This window comes from Tupaia chinensis, unplaced genomic scaffold (assembly GCF_000334495.1).
Source record: "Tupaia chinensis unplaced genomic scaffold, TupChi_1.0 Scaffold000159_1, whole genome shotgun sequence".
In the NCBI taxonomy this organism is placed as follows: domain Eukaryota; kingdom Metazoa; phylum Chordata; class Mammalia; order Scandentia; family Tupaiidae; genus Tupaia; species Tupaia belangeri.
Window position 1 is genome coordinate 2,170,799 of NW_006159630.1, and position 14,493 is coordinate 2,185,291.

The window sequence follows — 14,493 nt, forward strand, 5'->3', positions numbered from 1 at the left end:
GGGATCTTCAGCTCAATGCAGAGGACCATCATGAACACGTTCTCCTTCAGCGCCGCGTTCCTGGCGATGGTTTTCCTCAGAGGCACGCCATTCAGGAAAAGGTCCTGGACTCGCATTATCTCGTCCAGAATGAGCTTGCTGTCGTTGTACGGCTCTGGGAAGAACCTGCACACGGCCCTCCGGTACAAGTCCTTCTTCTCTAGAGAGGCGTGGTAGCAGACGCCGATGGCCAGCACCAGGGACCAGAGGACAGGCTGCCTTCCCACGCCACCCGTGCTGCCGCTGGGCTCGCCGAGAAAGGAGCTCAGCTCCCACAGGAGCATCTCGCTGTGGCTGTGGAACCACTCGAAGACCTTCACGCAGCGCTCCACGTCCCTGAGGCTGACGAACCTGCACTCGTCCTCAGTCCTCCTCATGAAAGCCTGCGAGGCGGACAGCACCTCCGTGAGCACCCGAGCCTCGTGCGGCTGTAACTGGGCAGAGCCCACCAGCCGCTGTACCATCTGCTGGATGTACAGCCTCTCTGCAGCATCGTCCAGCTGCCCGAAGTCCCACAGCAGGGGGACCAGGCCCGGGGGCAGGGCGTGCACGCGGTATACCAGCTGCCTCAGGGGGATGGAGCCCAGCCGCTCGGCCGTCTCCTGTGCGCTCACTCGGTACCCTAACCCGGCCGCCTCCAGACGGCAGATGGTCTCCTGCGAGTGCTTCCGGTAAGGGTTGCAGGCCGCGATGACGTGCAGGCCGGAGTCCTCGGCCAGGGGCCAGCCGTCCACCGTGCGGTCACACAGGACCTCCTTGATGCAGCCGATGGCCTCTGTCGTGTTGGCTTCGTCGAAGAACAAGATGGTGTCCAGCTGGTACTCGTTCATGTTGAAGAAGGCGACGTCCTCGGCCTCGCGGACCCTGGAGTAGATCATGTCTGCGGTGGTCCCTCCGTGGACCTTGACCAGCCTCAAGGTCTCTGTGGGCGCGCCACCGCGCCGTAGGTCGCTGAGGAACCTGATGAGCCTGGTCTTCCCACAGCCGGTTTCCCCCATGACGACGACGGGGATCCCGCACCGGAAGCGCATCTCAGTAGCGAGGATCTTGAGCATGTTGTCCGTCGTCAGCTCGTAGGTGTCGTCGGGGTCGATGGGCCACTGGATCCCCAAGGCCAGGCAGAGCCTTTCGAGCTTCTCGTGTCTGGGCAGGCTGTCGAAGTCGACGTTGAAGGGCACCCGCTGGTGCAGCAGCCCCTGGTACAGCCCGGCCGACATGACGCCCTTCCTGATCACCCGGCCGCTCAGGTGGTCGATGGCGTCAACGCCGCCATCCGCGTTGGGCTGCAGGTGGAAGCCGATGAAGGTCATGGACGTGTGGTCGCTGTTGAAGAAGATGTACGGGTGGGGCTCCGACTCCCACCTCCTCCGGAGCGAGAACGGGGCGAGGTCTTCCTCCTTGACCCCGTCCATGTCGACCAGGCACTGCCCGGGGCTCTGGTCAGAGGTGTGCAGCGTCGGGGTCGCAAAGTCTCTCGCCATCCAGACCATGAAGGTGACCACAAAGTTCTTGAAGCCCTGCAGGGTGTCTCCAACGAAGTGCGGGTCACAGAAGAGAGAGGCCTCGCAGTCTTTGAGCTGGTAATTCAGGAACCGAGCAAAGTTCCGCAGCTCCGACCAGGACGGGTCGATCACCCCACAGTAAATCAGGAAGTGCTGAAGGCACTCCTCTGGGGTGCCCTCCACGGAGCCCTTTTCATACCGAAATGTGTCCAGATTCTGCTTTTGATGGAATCGTGTTAAGTACTGGTAAGGTCTTTGGAAGGTCTCGCTGCAGAATTCCAGCTGGTCCATCCCAGGGTCTCCGAAGCTCCTCCCAGGAGCCAGCTCCATGTCTATCACCTCCTTGGGGGGCCTGCAGGTGACTTTTGGGAAGATGTCGAGAAAGCTGAACTGGGGACCGCGTGTGCTCTGGAGGAGAGAGACGTGCACTGTGGTTACGACTCCGCTCCCGACCAGAGGCTCCGTGGTGGCTACTGGCCAGCCTAGCTGTGTCGCTTTCCAGACACCTCTGACACAGGCTGCCCTCCGCACAGACACCGGGCAGTTCGCAGGGGCAGCCAGGAGGGCCCCGCATGGCAATGCTGGCCGTCTGAGGCCACAAGTTTGGATCTGGGGTCCATCTGAATATGGGGGTGCAACCCTTGTCCTGGCTTCCTAGAGGCTGGGGACAAGAGCAGGGGGTGAAAGTACCCTCTGTGTACCCTCCTGGAGAGCTCTCCCTCTCTCTCTCCCCATCTCTCCCTCTCTCCTTCTCTCCCTCTCCTTTTCTCCCTCTCCCTCTCTCCCTCTTCTCTCTCTCCCTCTCTCTCCCTGTCTCTCTCCCTCGCCTTCTCTCCCTCTCCCTCTCTCCCTCTTCTCTCTCTCCCTCTCTCTCCCTCTCTCTCCTCTCTCTCCCTCTCTCTCTCCCTCTCTCTCTTTCTCCCTCTCTCCCTCCTTCTCTCCCTCTCTCTCCCTCTCTCTCCTCTCTCTCCCTCTCTCTCTCCCTCTCTCTCTTTCTCCCTCTCTCCCTCCTTCTCTCCCTCTCTCTCCCTCTCTCTCCTCTCTCTCCCTCTCTCTCTCCCTCTCTCTCTTTCTCCCTCTCTCCCTCCTTCTCTCCCTCTCTCTCCCTCTCTCTCCTCTCTCTCCCTCTCTCTCTCCCTCTCTCTCCCTGTCTCTCTCCCTCTCCTTCTCTCCCTCTCCCTCTCTCCCTTTTTCTCCCTCTCTCCCTCTCTCCCCCTCTCTCCCTTTCTCTCTCTCTCCTTCCTCCATAAAATAAAAGAATAAAAAGCTTTGAAAGAAAAAGAAAAAACAACTATTTGTTGAAGTTTGCTCTAGGGCACATGTGCTCGCCAGAAGAGAAATAGGAGAGAGGGAAAGTGAGAAATCACCCCCGGGGGGTGCCCACGCTGCAGTCCCTTCTCTGCCATCTTCCTCACACGCATGCACACGAGCCTGGCGTGTTTCTCAAGCCGCTGAGTCCGGGACTGGAACTATACAACTGGCCGTGTCGAATCCAGCCACCTTCACCACCAAACCGAACCACCAGCTCAGCCAGAACATTTTCTAAGCAGCTTTCCAAAACAAAAGTCCTCCACTACCCGTACCTGTGCCTGCACACGACACCCCTTTCCCATCCCGGCTGGCACTAAGGCAGCCGCTTCTCTCAGCGAGTAGAGATGTGCTCGGAGCCCAGCCGGGACGGGACCGGACACCCAGCATCAAAGCCAAACTGAGCAAGATGAACTTAAGATCCTAAGAGCAGGTGGTTTATGCCAGACATCGTAAAACTCAAGTTTACGGGGGCCAGCAGTTTGCATGGTGGTTAGGGTACGGCCTTCCCACACAGCCGACCGTGGTTCAAGTCCTGGGCCCAGAGGCTTGAAACTCACGCCAAGTGTGTCTGCCCAAGGAGAGTGGAGAAAGGATCGCATGGCCGTCCCCACCAGAGGGCGCTCTCTTACTTCCCCATCTCTCTTCTCTTTCTCTGTCTCTCTGGCAAATGCACATGCCATACGGGCACAAAACCTGGAAACCAAGTAACGGTCCTAGTGGGCTTTCTCTACGACTCTGCACTCCGGTGCTTCACTAAGGAAGGAGAAGCGCGGAGATGCGCCGCTCTCCCCAGGAAGGCCTGCAGGGCTGAAGGCGCGCTCACAACCCGCCGCCCGCCCTGGGGGACATACCGCCGCGGACGGCCTCTTCGGCAGCCCTGAGGTGCCCTCCGTGATCTCGACGACGTACAAGTGGCCCGGGCTCCGGAGCCACATTTTCCCATTTATATCCATCAGGTACTGTAAGACCAGCAGCTTGAAGAGGAACACCCAGATTCCACTCTGCACCTAGAGACAGCGTCCAAGTTTGCAAACACACGAATTGGAGACCGGGAGCCCGCCCCGTGGCCCTCTGCTGTCCAGGGACACAGCGCTCCTAGTCACGGCGTGTAGCCAGAAGCAGAGGGGCACGGCCGAGCCGACGTGGGGCTGCTGTCGGGGCACTCACTGAGGAGGTCACGTCGATGTGGAAGATCATCGGTGCTTTCTGATACCGGGCGTCCAGGAAAGGCAGGAGGGCTCCCAGGACGTAGTTCTCATCCACCTGGGGGTCGATCAACCGAATCACCTTCAGACGCACCTCCTTCGTGTGGAATCTCTCCTGCAGCCGGCCGTGCAGTCTGCTCACATACAGAGACTTCCCTGCAGCCAAGAGATACGGAGATCAGGTGTGTCGAGCTCACTCTGTAAGCAGACGTGATCAGTACGTGGCGAAAATGGCTTAAGCATGGAAATTTAGTCTCAAGGGTGTGGAGAATAAGAGAACCCCGAAAGGTTTACTAGACGTTGGTTCTCTCTGTATGAAATTCAAACGGGTGCAATCTAACATCTGACTAGACTACACTTAGCGGCCCAGCCTCAGTGCCACAGTCTTGCCACTGGGGAAGCTGGAAGCCATAAGGGAGACCCGAGTTTGGTTCCTGGGCAAATCAAACACACCAGGCATGGTGATGCAGGTCTGTAATCCTGGCCAACTGGAGGCAGGGGCAGAAGGCTCCCCCACGACAAAACTCTGACAAAACAACCTCTTTTCCCCACCCCATAATAGAAAACCAATATTTCTGAACCCTCACAGCTTCTAGCTGTTCCCCTGCTCCTAGTGATAGCAGTCAGGTCTAGCAAGTACCACAGGGAAAGCGTGCTCTGGGGTGGGGACAGCGGACGGAGCTCGGCACCGTGAGGGGTGATGGGGTCAGCATGGCGGCCGCTGTGGGGTGGGGACAGCGGACGGAGCTTGGCACTGTGAGGGGTGATGGGGTCAGCATAGCGGCTGCGGCACGGTGGCCACCGTGGGGTGGGGACAGCAGACGGAGCTCGGCACCGTGAGGGGTGATGGGGTCAGCATAGCGGCTGCTGCTCAGGGCAGCCATGAGGGCCAGGAGGCATTCGCTTCTTCTCAAGACAGAGCGGCCACCCCTCCTCTGCTCCCTGTGCCCCACCTCCACCACCTCCCCAAGAGGCCAGTGGAGAGCCCTTGGGGTGTCTGCAGAGGAAGGGGCAGCCTCCTAGGGACTGCTCAGGCAGGAGCGTAACAGGAACAGGTGCCTGATGCCAGGATGGGCCCGGGTGCAGGGCCGGGCGACTCTCATAGGATAAGGGCGTTTGTGTGGCCATTGGTGTGGAGGGAAGGCCCATCAGGGCGCCCTGGGAGACGGGACCCCAACCCAGCTGCTCTCATTACCAACTCCCGCTCTCTCCGAGGCCACGATCCCGACACACATCCGGTCCCCGAACACAGCCGCGGCTGACGGGGTCTGCTCTGGAACCTGGTAGTGGCTGGCCAGGTAGGCCTGGACGAGCTCCAGCGGAGCCTGGGGGGTGATGAGGACCCTGTGTCGGCCGAAGGCCGAGGGGAGGTAGCAGTGCTCGCGGTCGGCGTCGCAGACCATGACGAGCTGGTAGTCCTCGCGGTGGCACTGCTTATGCAGGTTCTGGAAGAGCTCCTCCGCCCTGTAGCCCACCTCATAGCTCAGCTGGTCGGCAAAGAGCAGGCTGTAGACCTTGTGCCCTGGGGAGCCAGGGGCCAGGCAGCGGCGCAGGAGCAGCTCCACCTCCTCGAACGTGGTCCGCGGGGAGCAGACCAGCACCTCGTCGAAGGTGGGCAGGGGCTGGTGCGGGGCCTGAGTGTAGATGGCCAGGGCGGCTGGCAGCACCTCCGAGCGGCTGCAGAGGACCAGGTTGGGCTGGCCGGCTTGCAGGCCTCTGGGGAGATGCCGCTCCACGGGAGGCCCGCCCATCCTGGCCAGCTGAGCCAGGCAGCGCCCGAGGGCCTCCAGGTCGAGGTGGTGCGGCAGGAAGGCGGCCATGCACCCCATCGCCTGCTCCATGACGACACGCAACTTGCCCTCCAGGCTGTGCTCAGAGGCCAGGACCTGCGGCAAGCCTTCGGTCACCGCCTGCACACGGGCGCTGACGACTCTGTCCTCGTGTCCCCTGGAGGCTGTGGCGACGTCGCTGGGGGTGCAGCCGGCTTTGATGAAGGACAGCATCACCAGGGCGGCCTGGCTGGGGACCTGCTTCTTGAGCTCCATGCTCAGGTAGACCAGCTGCTCGGCAGTGTAGAAGTTGAGGTAGAAGTGCTCCCTTCGCCTCCCTGCCACAAACTTCTCCCAGCGGTCCAGGGAGTCCTCCATCTGCCTGCAGATGGCCTCCAGCTGCTCGATGACATCCCCAGCCCCAGCCAGCGGGCTCATCAGCTCCAGCCCAAAATCCATCCACACACACACGTTCTCCCTGGGACAGCAGCGGACCTCGGCAGTCCAGGCACGGAACAGCATGTTTCCAGCAGAGAACAGGTGGGTGAAGGCCTGCACCAGCCTCTGCACATTGCAGAACACCTGGAGGGAGAGCGACCAGGCGGGCTGCTGGGGGGACGGGGCGCAAACACCCGGGGAGAGTGACCAGGCGGGCTGGCCGGGGGGAGGGGGGGACGGGAGCACAAACAACCGGGGAGAGCGACCAGGCGGGCTGGCAGGGCGGACAGGGGCACAGCCTGCAAGTCTGAACAATTCACACTGGCACATACTCAAAGGAGTCCTCACCCAGTCCCCGTGTGGCCTGAGGTACAGGACCCCTATGGCACTGACCTCATCCTCATTTATACGCTGGCCTGGGAAGAGGGCTCTCTCCTTCAGAAAGCCGCGAGTTGTGAGGGTAAAAGGGCCTCATTCGTGAAGTACACGTGGACCCAGAGACCTGTGGTCCAGCAGAGACTTACGGGACCGATGCACCCTGACTCATGTGGGCACTCCGGGCTGGGGAAGGGGCCATCGAGCTTTCCAGAGTGAGTGAGGCAGCGAGTCCTTCAAGGAGATGTCCATCAGACACTCTCCTCTGGCATGTCACAGGTGAGCTCATGGCAGTCCCTCGGCGGCCTTTATGCCGGGGCCTCGGGGCCCGCCCCAGCTTAGGCCTCTCTGGGACCGTGGACCAGGGTTACAGGTGCTCTGTCGAGTCACCAGCTCCCCTCTCCCTGGGCAAAGGTCAGAGCCCCTTCCCAAGGAAATCTCAAGCCGGCCACGTCCCTCTGCGGGGCAGCTCAGCAGAGGACCCCGGCAGGTTCAAGGCGCGTCTGTGCAGTGCCAATGCGGATGCGTGTCCTCACCTCGGAGAACCTGTCCACCTCAGCGCTGCTGCGTTCCTTCTTGCCCGACATCAGCATCAGCTTGTTCAGAAGCTCCTTCAGCTCCTCCAAGGAGTAGTTGCGCACCTCCTCGCCGCCGCCCGTGCCCTCAGGAAGGCGCAGGTGCAGCACCGTGTCTGGGGAGACCTGAGACACACCAGCTCACACTCAGCTCTGCACGGCAGCAGCTGGCAAGGGGGTCTGAGCCACGCTGCGGTCTGGGGGACTCACCTTCCGGCCCTGTCCGGGCACCTTGATCACATAGACGCCTCTGCTGTTGATCGCCGCAGCCAGGGACAGGGATGAGAGCTCCACAGACCCATGGCTCTCCTTCACTGTTTTCAGCCACTCCAAGTTTCTGGCAGAATCACGCTGATGGGGCATACGGAGAGAACAGGGACCGTGGTTCGAGGGGTCTCCTTTCTCTTCTCCCTGGTCCCCTCCACCTCTGCTTCAATGGGCAAATTCCCTCTGGCCCTGTCTGGCCCGTGGCCCACAGCCTCGCCACCTCCCCGCAGTCCCATCTGTGTGTGTCTGCAGTGCGCCTGTGATGGGCTGGGATTCCACCTCCCACGTCGAACGCAGCAAGGTGCGGAAGGCATCTCCCCACGTGATGACGGGGACATCCCGGGCACACGTCACCGGCACCTCCGCTTCCCTCACGGTGCCAGGCAGCCGTCCGGCAGACCCACCAGTTTACTGGGCAGGTGCTGGTCGTTGTCCAGAGCGTTCCACAGTTCTTGCAGATGCCCCATGAAGGCCTCGAAGCCCGCCTGCCCGTCCAGCTTGTACAGCAGGGAAGCATAGCCCTGCACGGCGTCATGGAAGCAGGCCACGCGGTCCACGTCTATGTCGCTCTCCCCGGCCGAGATGGAAGCCAGGTCCACAAACACCTTCAGCTCGTTGATGCCTTCAGGGGAGAGAAGAGGTGGGCATGGGCTGCTCGTGACAGCACAGGACAGACCCCAGATGTCCCAGGTATAAACGGGTATTTAACAACTCTTCAAGGTTGTTTGCTTTAGAGTTTTTGCTATAAGCTGTGTGCTCACCAGAAAGACAGAGAGGGGAAGTAAGAAATCACCCCCCGGGGTATGGTCACACTGCAATCCCTTCTTCATTCTCCTCTCAGGATATTGGGCACATATGCCCACACGTCCAGCGTGATTTTGAAACTGCTGGGTCCAGGACTTGAACTGTGGCTGGCCACATGGGAGTCCAGCACCTTAACCACTACACTATCTGCTGGCCCCTCTTCGGGGTTTTTTCCACCTTGTTCTCCACTAGAATCCTTATCGTTGGGACCAGCGGTTGGCGTAATGGCTAAAATGGTGGGGTCCCCCCACCGGGGAGAGCGACCAGGCGGGCTGGCAGGGCGGACAGGGGCACAGCCTGCAAGTCTGAACAATTCACACTGGCACATACTCAAAGGAGTCCTCACCCAGTCCCCGTGTGGCCTGAGGTACAGGACCCCTATGGCACTGACCTCATCCTCATTTATACGCTGGCCTGGGAAGAGGGCTCTCTCCTTCAGAAAGCCGCGAGTTGTGAGGGTAAAAGGGCCTCATTCGTGAAGTACACGTGGACCCAGAGACCTGTGGTCCAGCAGAGACTTACGGGACCGATGCACCCTGACTCATGTGGGCACTCCGGGCTGGGGAAGGGGCCATCGAGCTTTCCAGAGTGAGTGAGGCAGCGAGTCCTTCAAGGAGATGTCCATCAGACACTCTCCTCTGGCATGTCACAGGTGAGCTCATGGCAGTCCCTCGGCGGCCTTTATGCCGGGGCCTCGGGGCCCGCCCCAGCTTAGGCCTCTCTGGGACCGTGGACCAGGGTTACAGGTGCTCTGTCGAGTCACCAGCTCCCCTCTCCCTGGGCAAAGGTCAGAGCCCCTTCCCAAGGAAATCTCAAGCCGGCCACGTCCCTCTGCGGGGCAGCTCAGCAGAGGACCCGGGCAGGTTCAAGGCGCGTCTGTGCAGTGCCAATGCGGATGCGTGTCCTCACCTCGGAGAACCTGTCCACCTCAGCGCTGCTGCGTTCCTTCTTGCCCGACATCAGCATCAGCTTGTTCAGAAGCTCCTTCAGCTCCTCCAAGGAGTAGTTGCGCACCTCCTCGCCGCCGCCCGTGCCCTCAGGAAGGCGCAGGTGCAGCACCGTGTCTGGGGAGACCTGAGACACACCAGCTCACACTCAGCTCTGCACGGCAGCAGCTGGCAAGGGGGTCTGAGCCACGCTGCGGTCTGGGGGACTCACCTTCCGGCCCTGTCCGGGCACCTTGATCACATAGACGCCTCTGCTGTTGATCGCCGCAGCCAGGGACAGGGATGAGAGCTCCACAGACCCATGGCTCTCCTTCACTGTTTTCAGCCACTCCAAGTTTCTGGCAGAATCACGCTGATGGGGCATACGGAGAGAACAGGGACCGTGGTTCGAGGGGTCTCCTTTCTCTTCTCCCTGGTCCCCTCCACCTCTGCTTCAATGGGCAAATTCCCTCTGGCCCTGTCTGGCCCGTGGCCCACAGCCTCGCCACCTCCCCGCAGTCCCATCTGTGTGTGTCTGCAGTGCGCCTGTGATGGGCTGGGATTCCACCTCCCACGTCGAACGCAGCAAGGTGCGGAAGGCATCTCCCCACGTGATGACGGGGACATCCCGGGCACACGTCACCGGCACCTCCGCTTCCCTCACGGTGCCAGGCAGCCGTCCGGCAGACCCACCAGTTTACTGGGCAGGTGCTGGTCGTTGTCCAGAGCGTTCCACAGTTCTTGCAGATGCCCCATGAAGGCCTCGAAGCCCGCCTGCCCGTCCAGCTTGTACAGCAGGGAAGCATAGCCCTGCACGGCGTCATGGAAGCAGGCCACGCGGTCCACGTCTATGTCGCTCTCCCCGGCCGAGATGGAAGCCAGGTCCACAAACACCTTCAGCTCGTTGATGCCTTCAGGGGAGAGAAGAGGTGGGCATGGGCTGCTCGTGACAGCACAGGACAGACCCCAGATGTCCCAGGTATAAACGGGTATTTAACAACTCTTCAAGGTTGTTTGCTTTAGAGTTTTTGCTATAAGCTGTGTGCTCACCAGAAAGACAGAGAGGGGAAGTAAGAAATCACCCCCCGGGGTATGGTCACACTGCAATCCCTTCTTCATTCTCCTCTCAGGATATTGGGCACATATGCCCACACGTCCAGCGTGATTTTGAAACTGCTGGGTCCAGGACTTGAACTGTGGCTGGCCACATGGGAGTCCAGCACCTTAACCACTACACTATCTGCTGGCCCCTCTTCGGGGTTTTTTCCACCTTGTTCTCCACTAGAATCCTTATCGTTGGGACCAGCGGTTGGCGTAATGGCTACGTTGCTGGACTCCCACGTAGTCAACCACAATTCAAGTCCTGGACCCGGTGACTTAAACTCACACTGGGCCCATGTGCGTGCATGCTCAAGATCCTGAGGAGAACGAATTGTGGCGTGGATTTCTCACTTTCTGTCTCTCTGTCTCTCCATCTCTCTGTCGAGCACATGCATCCTATAGCAAAAACCTCTAAAAAAAAAATCTGTAGCACGTCGACCCACCAGCCGGGCCCAGCCTGCTCTGGGCGGAGTGCGGCCCCGTCTGTGCTCGGCATGGGCACCCCGTCTCCCTAAGCCACACAGTGGCACCCTTAGGCAAACAGCATGAGCTCTGCTGGCAGGCCCCGACGGTGACTGTGGAGGCCAGGGTCGCTCTCCACAGGGCCCACGGCTAGAGCTCCTGCTCCTCCGACCTAGCGGGCGCAGTCCCCACAGCACCGATGCCTATCAGGGCTGCCCACCTCCCCTCTCAGGTCCCCCGACCTAAATCTGCCCCAGGCACTGCAGCCCAGCCCTAGGCTAGCCGAGCCCCAGCTGGAAAGGGGACATGGCCACCAGATCTCTCCGTGGGCAAGCGTCCTCCTGGTTCTCTGGTAAAAACCATCTGGGCCGGGCTGGCTCTGGGGAAGGCTGGGTCCCACTTCATAACCGGGGTTCGAATCCCAGGCCCAGTCAGCCCAAACCACACGGAGCATACCTGGGAATGCCAGGACCCAGTGCGCCAGAGGACTTGGGGACAGGGTGGCAGCGTGGCCAGACCCGGGGAGGACAACCCTTTCTCCCATGCACACCGGTCTGTCATGAATGAAGGGAAAATGCTGGCATGCACCTATGGGCCCAGCTTATCAAGAGGCTGAGGAGGGTGGCCCACCAGTTAGAGTCCAGCCTGGAGAACACGATGAGATCCAGACTCAAAAATATACAAAAACACACCAAAAACTCCTACAAAGCTAAGGGGAAAAAAAAAAACTAAAGCAGGCAAAATTTTTACGAAATAAATCAACTCTTCACAGCAAGCATGTAGAGTCGGGGTGAGGGGCGGAGGAGACAGGCTCTAGGGCCGAGCCTGAGAAATGCCGTCCTAATGTCCCCCGGCCACAGTCAGGGACGCACGTGCCGACCAGCACCGAGGGGCCACGGGCCATCCTCTGCCCTCGCACAGAAAGTGACCAGGAGTCCAGAGCGCTGAGAGGCACACCTGTGTGAATGCTCCAGGCTCCTGGGACCTCGGCGGCCCAGCGTACCTGCCAGAGCCTCCCGGACCCAGCTGACAAAGTCCCTGCGCAGGGCCAGCTCCTTCAGACACCGGCACCGGGCCTCGCTGACATCCTGGAGCAGTCTTTTAGCACTGATGAGCTCCTGGCTGATCCTGTCCAGTGTTCCGTGGCGGAAGTTGTCAAAGTCATCCTCCTGCAAAGACAGAGTTCTGTGGGCGGGAGCTGGCGAAGGCTCGCCTGAGCCTGGGGGTGCACAGACCCTCCTGGGGCCGCCCCAAAGCCCGGACTGGCAGCTGGCACGACAGGCAGGCCCAGCGCTTAGCACTGGAGTGCACAGCACGGCTGCCCCTGCCTCCCCAGTCAGGAGATAGCCCCGGTGCCTGGGCCTGCCACCTGCCCAGAACAGCACGTGGACCTTCCAGTCTGCTCCTCGTGAGGACCCTGCTGACTCCACTGGGACTTTTCTGTCTGATCGCTAAGGAAACAAAGGCTGAGAACGGGCTGGCTCTGGGCTGAATGTGCGCGTGCGTGATCCTCAGTTCCGTGCTCCCTGTCCGTCGCTATCACAGCTGCGTGGACTCTAACACGGGCCGCCTACACTCACAGACGTGCACCTAAAAACAGGATGTGGGCCAGCAGGGGTGTGGTGGCCACGGTGCTGGACTCCCACAGGGCCGACTGTGGTTCAAGTCTTGGACCTGGCGGCTTGAAAATCACCAGGTGCATGAGTAGCTTGCCCTAAGTCCCGAGAGGAGAATGGAGGGAAACGGATCGCAGCGTGGCCACCTCCCCAGCCCGCACGGGCATTTCTCACCTTCCTCTCTCTCTCTCAGGTAAGCACACACACCTTTTTGGCAAAAACCTTAAAAAGCAAGCAAGCAACAGACTGCCCCGTGGCCCTAATGGGCATCTGTCACTTATCACTACTGGCTGGAACGAGGTGCTGCTCCTGGAGACAGGTGTTTCTCTTCACTTCTGGAACTGAACGAGAGGGCTCTTTACAAATGCCCAACTACTAGAAGGGGGCCATTGCTCCTTCCTGGACGATTTTTTTTTTTTTTGAGAGGTTTTTACTATAGGGCGTGTGTGCTTGCCAGAGAGACAGAGACAGAAATCACCCCCCGGGGGGATGGCCATGCTGCAATCATGCTCTCGGGCTCTTGGTCACACACGCACATGCGCCTGATGTGAGTTTAAGCCACTGGGTCCGGGATTCGAACCGCCGTCAACTACATGGGAGTCCAGTAACATAATCATTACGCTAACTGCTGGTCCCAGCTCCTTCCTGAATTCTTGATTCTTATACTGACTCAAGAACACTCCACTAGCTATGCGTCAGTCGCACTAGTTCTAATAAGGTAAGATAAAGTCCTGGAGGATAGCCCAGTGGTTACGGGAGCAGAATCTCACGGGGTCGACTGTGCGGTTGGAATCCCAGCCCAACACCTTAAAAAAAGTTGTAGGCACAGGTGTGTGCGTGCCCCCAATCCTGGCCGGACAGAGAAATGAAGGGGAAGGGATGGCCAACCTCGTCATGGGGTGCCTCCTCCTTCTCCCTCTCCCTCTTTGTGTCTGGTGAGCGCAAACGAACAGAGACCCACGAAGCCTCGGCACACTCAGCCCTCAAGTGCAGTGCTGACGGAGCTCGGAGCTCGGAGGAAGTTGCTGAAGCCCCGTCCCGCCCCGAGGAGTGGCTGGGGGGGGGCTTACGAAGTTTACTAAAGTGTGAAGGAGGCCGAAGTCCCCGGTCAGCCCCAAGGCCTCTTTGACCTGCAGGATGACCCTGGCTGAGCTGACAGCCTGGTGCAGGTGATGGTATTCTGTGATCTGCCAGACCCGCTCCTCGACCCAGTCCCTCTGGTCCCGGATGTCCACCGAGCACATGACCTGCAGGTCTGAAGCCAGGGCATCGTATCTATTCAGGAAGTCCTTGAAGAGGACGTCGATTTCTGCAAAGGTGACCTCCCCTGACTTCAGGCTCTGATACAGTGTGAAGAACCTCTCGTAGCAAGGACGGTACAGAGACTCGTACACGTCCTGCAGCTGAAGCCTCTGCCTGGCCGGCTCCTCCTCAGAGTCACTGAGCGGCTCTGCAGCTTCCGGCTCCTCGCACGCACCAAGCAGCTTCGCGGCCTCCGTCCAGAGGAGCTGGAGTGACTTACGAAGTTTACTAAAGTGTGAAGGAGGCCGAAGTCCCCGGTCAGCCCCAAGGCCTCTTTGACCTGCAGGATGACCCTGGCTGAGCTGACAGCCTGGTGCAGATGATGGTATTCTGTGATCTGCCAGACCCGCTCCTCGACCCAGTCCCTCTGGTCCCGGATGTCCACCGAGCACATGACCTGCAGGTCTGAAGCCAGGGCATCGTATCTATTCAGGAAGTCCTTGAAGAGGACGTCGATTTCTGCAAAGGTGACCTCCCCTGACTTCAGGCTCTGATACAGTGTGAAGAACCTCTCGTAGCAAGGACGGTACAGAGACTCGTACACGTCCTGCAGCTGAAGCCTCTGCCTGGCCGGCTCCTCCTCAGAGTCACTGAGCGGCTCTGCAGCTTCCGGCTCCTCGCACGCACCAAGCAGCTTCGCGGCCTCCGTCCAGAGGAGCTGGAAGACGTGGCTGTCTCTCAGCAAGTCCACCATCTCTGCCATCTCTCGCACCCAGGGACTCAGGCTGTAATGCGTCGTCCAAGTCACGTCCGAGGCGGTGTGCAGGCGCACGGTCACGGCGTCACTCAGCCTTTTCCTGC

At 60.0% G+C, this 14,493-nt stretch overlaps 1 protein-coding gene across 1 annotated transcript in view; it reads right to left on the reverse strand.

Moving 5' to 3' along the window:
- RNF213 (ring finger protein 213) overlaps positions 1–14,493 on the reverse strand; it is a 98,788-nt gene that overhangs the window by 57,884 nt on the left and 26,411 nt on the right. Inside the window, 9 exon segments of the mRNA XM_027770744.1 lie at positions 2–1,949; positions 3,704–3,859; positions 4,020–4,213; positions 5,253–6,408; positions 9,195–9,359; positions 9,444–9,584; positions 9,905–10,122; positions 11,778–11,943; positions 13,913–14,493. The exon segment at positions 13,913–14,493 is cut by the window's right edge and continues 10 nt beyond it. Of these exon segments, the coding sequence (XP_027626545.1) occupies positions 2–1,949; positions 3,704–3,859; positions 4,020–4,213; positions 5,253–6,408; positions 9,195–9,359; positions 9,444–9,584; positions 9,905–10,122; positions 11,778–11,943; positions 13,913–14,493 (4,725 nt within the window).